Source organism: Bactrocera oleae, chromosome 4 (genome assembly GCF_042242935.1).
Source record: "Bactrocera oleae isolate idBacOlea1 chromosome 4, idBacOlea1, whole genome shotgun sequence".
NCBI classification, from domain to species: Eukaryota; Metazoa; Arthropoda; class Insecta; order Diptera; family Tephritidae; genus Bactrocera; species Bactrocera oleae.
This window is the reverse complement of record NC_091538.1, coordinates 16,707,120-16,713,844: the sequence shown is the minus strand read 5'-3', so window position 1 is coordinate 16,713,844 and position 6,725 is coordinate 16,707,120. Positions and strand designations below refer to the sequence as shown.

Sequence of the window (6,725 nt, the reverse complement as noted above, 5' to 3'; positions counted from 1 at the left end):
ATTTGTTGGAACCGCCAACATCGGCCAACTATGGCTTATAGCTGTAATACAAACTCACTGATCCAACCCAAGTCCTTGGAGCATGGAAAACTTTTTTATTTGACAAGATATATTCACGTAATTTGACACAGATTATTATCGCTACAATCTTCGTCCATATTGTTCTGATCGGACTACCATAGCATATAACTGCCATATAAACTGACCGATCAAAATTAAGTTAAAGATCTTTTTATACCTTTTTGTGCTATAAGAAATGTAAATGTGAGGTGTTTCATAGCTGCAGCCGAAGTTGAACTTTGTTCTTGTTTTATTGTATTTTCATTATGTCAGAAATAAAATCTTCCTGGTGGTAGACTTACATGGAGATATTTTGATATGTTCTTTAGTAAAGCATTGGTACCGATAACTTTGGATTCTTCTAAATATACCAAGACCTTGACTACCCACAATGATTTGTCGCTGGGTATGAATAAATTGATAGCTTACGTATTCGATAAGAAAGTTTCTTCTTATTATTCGTACGAAATATCCTTTATATACCCTATAACCTATACGAGTCTTCCTATAAACCCATATAAGTTTTTAAGTTTTTAGCTTGAGACTTTACTCTCTTAAGAACTACGAAACCACCTCAAACGAACTAATTTATGAGCTGAGGACTTTGCCAGCACTTTAATAGTTGCTTTCTTAAATTCTACATTAAATTTCATTAATCATAGACAGCGTAGTTTTCTCTTTTCTGCACGAACCGCTCCTGTCGAATGCTATCAAGTCTTTTTCTTCGTTTTCTTACACTACTTAAATTGCAAGAACTAAAAGACGAGCACGTGCCTTCGCATACGTAAAGATGGACAACGTAACGTCATTATCGTTAAAAGAGAGCCGACAAGCACAAATAAAATGCATACGAATGGTGCAAAAATAACAAAAATAAAAACAATAACAAAAACAACGTTAAGATTTGTGGAGCAAAGAGAGGGGGAGGAAGTGAAAAATTAAGTGAAAGACAGAGAGAAAGAGAGAGAGAGGGAGATGGAGTGAGTAACTGTATTTCTTGTTGCAACAAATGTGGTTATATACATAAGTGTAGAGTATACGTAAGTAAATAAATGTGTTTGTATGTATATATATATATACATACATATATATAATATGTGCTTATGTATGTATACAAAATAGTAGTTTGAAAATGTTGTTGCTGTTGTAAAAGATAGTAAATAAAATAAGAAGGTCAAAAATAACAAATAATATATGCATATATAATATTATATGTATGTATATATATATATATATATGTATGTATGTATATATGCATATTTAGCTATTTTACATACACTGGTGTATATAAGTTTGTGCGCCTAACGAATTCCAATGTCGAGAAAAACATACTTACATCATTCGAATTGTTCATTTGTTCTTGGTAACAAGAACAAAAAAAATATATATTTTACAAAATCCGACACACATTTTCGGTCCTAGATATTTCGTAGCGGCTTATTTCTGCCTTCAATAGTTGTCCGCCCAGCTTCATGGAGTGTTGAGGGCTAAGTTGCTCATACCACACGTACCACTCTTAACTAACAACAACAACACACAGACGCACACACAGCCAGGAAGGAATCGCTCATAGAACATAGAGTAGTGGTAGTTTCAGAGATAAAGTATGTAGATGTTGCTGGTATTGTTGTTGTTGTAGGATACTTTTTTTTGTTGTTGTAGCAAAAAGTCTTTACAAAATTGTTGTAGCCGAAATATGTATTTGTTGTTGTTGCAGGAGAAATTTTCGTTTTTGTTGCCACCGCCAGATGCGCACGAATCGGCATACGAATGACGAACAGCATATTGCATAAACGAGGTTAGGTAACGCCCCTATACGTGACTATCGGCACTAGCGGGCGGCACCCGATTGGCGCAAACACACGACACTGTTTGTATGTGTGTGTGTATATGTGCTTATTACGAAATATATAATTTAACTATAATTGCAGTCGCTGGTGGCAGCCGGGCTAGTAGGGAGCATAGCTGTGTGTTGGTGTCACTCGGCTCGGGATTCGCCTACAACATTTTGCAAGGGTTGTTCGTGCTGGCCCGCTAGGAATTCGTATTGCAATTACAACAAATTCTAAAGCGCTTTATTATGAGTTATGGCGTTTTTATTGCTTGCTGCGGTCAGTATTTCAGTTGTTTAAAGAATCATTGTAAATATTTACTTTGAGCTGTTTAGTAGAGGAAGTAATCTGCAGAACAGATTTCCTGAAATTATATTTTTCGTGCCATTATAATTTTTTTTCTTATAACAATTTTCTTATCTCATAAAATTAGTTTATTTAGTTGCTAAATAGACAGATAAGTGACGAGCTACCTAAATACGCTCGCTCACTTATCAACTGCTCACTCTTCAACTGCTCAGTCATCATCTAGTCAATCATCATCTCTTCACTCACCTACTCACTCATCTAATCACTCATTCCGCACTCGTCGGCTTTCAAGTACCTTTTCACAAATTTTGTATGCCACTTACTTTGCGGTAAAGTGAAAAAAGTTTTATTTGTTTCAAGTAAAGCAATGACCTTTGACCTTTGCGTTGTTGTATTGCATGACAAACTTTGAACTTTGTCAGACCTCTTTTTTTAATATTTCTTTAACAAGAAAGCAAACTTGATTTCCAATTCGATTTTGCAAGTATATTGAAAAAGTTATCTGAAGTGTCTGGGCAAGCGTTTGAAGCGCCCAACTCAGCTATAAATGCCATGCTTGACCGCTCACTTGCATACTCTTCCTACAAGCGCACGTGCGTGCTCTTCAATCAAACTGGTCTGTTGCCATAACTGACAAGCTTTGCTGCACCTTTACCCCCTCACTTAAGTCGTTCTGTCTATTTTATGTATTTTAATTTATTTCAAGTGCGTTTTAAATCAGTTTTATTGAGCAACAAACTTCGGCACCTTCAAATACTTTCAAGAACCGCTTCAGTCGAACATTTTACCTATGGTAACTGGCCACTAACTGCACTTCCTCGATTCAACTCGTTTACTAGTAGTATTCGGTCTGTCCTAGCGGATTGCCCAACCATGGATAGACGGAGGGACATGTATCGCACACATTCAAATAACGTATTTCACCAGTCTCCATCTTCCGAAGTCCACAGTTGCGTTTAGACATGTGGTATTCGGTTTTTTCGGACAACCTGGAAAGGGTTTACCCAAAGTGGGATGCTTCATGTAGTGTATGACGCCTGAAGCGGTGGTTAAGTAGACATCGGGTAGCGTGTTTACATATAGGAGGAATCTGTAAGAAGACATTGGTTTGGTAGAAGTTTTGTAACAAATAATATTTTGAAATTTTTTGTAGCTCTTAAGGACTCTCAAATTCCATGCTTATACCGCAGACGTAAGAAAAATTCTGGGCTTCCTAAATGATATTTTGCTCTCTCATCGTGAGTTACTTTCATGACAACAAACTTTTTCATTTCTTTTCTTTAAGCTATATGTATAAATAATGTAGAAAGAATGCAAGGAATGGCGTTCTCAGACATAACCCAGTTATTGAAATCAACCAATCGAATATCTTGCCTCGAGCATGTTTCCATTCCAACAGGTACTTCCAGGAAAAGTTAGTGGCTCACTCCTCGAATACTCAAGGTAGTCGATTACCACACACAAACACATGGAACACCTTCTAAGTTATTCTTACGAAAAGAAGCAGAGGCGAAGGTGATTAAGGATCGATTTGATCAATTCGAAGAATGGTTTAGATGAAACACCTACACTAACCTGTCCTTAAACTCAGGAAAACATTTATTAAACTACTTTCTTAATTAGGGAGTCCACCTACTAGGTTAGCCGAAAAAAGAAGAGCTTAACGCTTGTGAAAGAGAGAACAGAATCCGTCAGACGTGACGACGAAGAATTTGATTGGAAGGCAACGCGTATAAACAAACCCCTAAGACAACGAAATCAATACAAGATTACTTCAATCTCCCAAACCTGCTACTCACTTTCTGAAAGCCTCAAAATAATGCCGTCCACGCTGGAACCAAGCCGCATGCAGATACATACCAAATGGAGCACGATTACCATCATAATGCCTTTTAAAGTTCTCTACCATCCATTCGAATAAAGCGTCTACTTCATCCTTCGGTGGAAATACGCAGCCATCAATCATTGCACAACTGTAGCCGGCAGTGTCAAACCAAGTGACCATCGGACTGACCCAAAAACCTGGAATCGCGGCATTTGGGCATGGACCAATGTGGCAATCTTGTATTGAACGATAGTCGAGCGTGTAGGGCCACATGACAGGACTGCGCTGTGATGGCCATGAGCTATCGTACAGCAGTCCTAAACGCTTAGCAGCCTCATAGGTATTATTTCCGGAAATTTGCAGGAACGGCTGACGCATACCACGTATAAGTTTACGCTTCATTTTCGCGAATTTCACCAACATATCAATTTGTTGACCAAACTCAGCCAACAGACGTTCCACATCCGCCTCACGCCAGTAGTCCGTGCCGGAACCATGCGTAACCGAATGCAGCGCTATCTCGTGACCTTGTTGGTAGAGCGCATTCACCAGCGTATAATCGGTGTACTCATGGGAGACGTAGAAGGTGCCGCGCACACTGCAGTTATCCGGATTTACGAGTCCATCGAAGAGTTTCTGATACTGCTCGTAGTTAATGACATTCACAGCATCATCGAACGTCACTGTAATGAGCTGGATGTTTTATGGTGCAAATAAAAACAATGTTCTGTTAAAATTTCAGAAATGTTCACGTATTTTCTCCGGCAATCACCTGTGGTATTTCCTTTACATGCTCCTTGAAGTCGGCACTGGGCAAACGTAGGCCCGAACAACGGCAATTTGGCAACTGACACTTCTCAACATTGCAATGACCGGCTTTCTTAAGCGGCAAAAAACTGACGGTTGCGTTCTTTTCGCATTGCACCAGCACTGCACTCAAGGCGATCAGTAGAAATAGCGCGAAAATTGTTCTGTCTAGCATAGCTACAACTTTTAAGTTTTACTTCGTGAATGCGGCGCACTCTTTTATGCTTTCGTGATCGCTGTTGAAGTGTTGTTGCGCCAATATCTTATCATCGATGATAATTAGTAATGATGTTGTCACATAATGTTCGGCATAAGAAATTTGTTTGTTCTTGTTCAGAGTACTTGTAAATTAATAACGCTAATTTGTGCAAAATTTTTTAGTTCTCTTCTTTCTATTGTTTCTTCAATATGTTTTTTCTCCTAAGAGTAATGACTAATATGATTTGGGAATGACTGTTCGAAGATAGTACTGAACATAAGCAAGCGATGAGGGTAAGAAAATATAGAGAATTCTTTTTACCCTCTTCCTGACTTTGCCTTTCGCTTGACTTGTAAATAAGAAACTGCTATGCCGCTTTTTTCTCCAATACCGAGAGACAGATGAGATTTCCGAATTTTTCGTGAGCTTTTCAGTTTTGTTGAGGTATTTCAACTCTAACTTATTTCAGACTTAGTTATTGCAGATTTTTTGTAACTTCAAAGACTTTGTATGCTTTTGAGACATCGCCTTTGGCTATAGACTTATATTATTTTCCCCAAAAACGTTAGCAAGAATAAAGGAAAGAGAGAAATAATTTGCCAGCGAAGTCAGCTAAAAGTTATAAAAACGTTAAAGCTGAAAGTAGAATCTCACAACTTTTTCTAATAGCATTATTTGAGCACGAACTCCATAAAATCTTTATCATTTTTATCTGAATTCTTATGTCGTTTAAACTTCAATCATTTGTATATATATAAGTACTTTTTAAGAGCTTTTATGTGAGGAGATCCGCGTTAAGTGATTGAAAGACTTCTGTCTACTTCTTCAAACTGCAGGGTATCGAAAATGTACTCGCATTTCATTATCATAATATTAAAAGACTGATATGTGTTCTATCTTTTGCTTGATAATAATATCTTCCGAAAATTTTAAAAGCTTTAAGATAACCAGAAACAAAAAGAGCAATCAATTCAGAGAGATTATATTGATTGAGTTATAGAACTTTCCAAAATACAATATCTTAAGCATTTTTAGAAGTTACAATACCATGGGCCTAAACTATATTCACACTCCTAAAATTGAATAACACTAAGCTTAATTTAATTCCTCACAGTGCGTCTTTACTCTACACTTTTCACATTTTATAAATATTTATTTCGCTTTCTTCAAAGTAACTGTCTCTTCTATTTTTCTGGAAAATTTATTAAGAAAAATGATTTCCTCAAGCATACTGTCATAAGCAAAGTGATACTTAAAGCTTAGAATAAGCACATGAAATAAAGTTTGTTGAGTTTCCAAATATTAGAGCGGATACCAACCACAAATAAAAATAAAAAAAAAACTGAAATGAGTAGGCGTGATGAATGAGTTTATTTCTCTAAAAGGGAGATAAAAAAAAAACAAAAACTAAACTATGCTAAATTGGTTACTAAATAATAGGCAAACCAAATATAGGTAGGGACTAAATTTGTTAGAGTAGCGTTAGTATAGAAAGAATGTGAGAGCTGAGTGAGAAATAAAGTGTATAGTGACAAGGTTCATACAAGAATTATAAGAGGACGGAGCAGTGGCTTTATTAGTTTTAGTCACTTGTACTTTTAAGTTTTGGAACTTTAAATCGGGTTATTAACTTAACCACTAAATGCTTATTGCTAGTTTTTGAAAAACAAATGACGAAATTATTTTATAAGAA

General features: G+C 36.7%; 1 protein-coding gene across 1 annotated transcript; it reads right to left on the bottom strand.

Annotated features, from left to right (window-relative positions):
* Positions 1-2,907: 2,907 nt before the first annotated feature.
* On the bottom strand, positions 2,908-5,037 carry Cda9 (Chitin deacetylase-like 9). Its single transcript, XM_014232426.3, is given in 4 exon segments — positions 2,908-3,161; positions 3,164-3,291; positions 4,001-4,719; positions 4,799-5,037. Coding segments are annotated over 4 exon segments (1,182 nt in total). The 5' UTR covers positions 5,009-5,037; the 3' UTR covers positions 2,908-3,036.
* Positions 5,038-6,725: the final 1,688 nt, after the last annotated feature.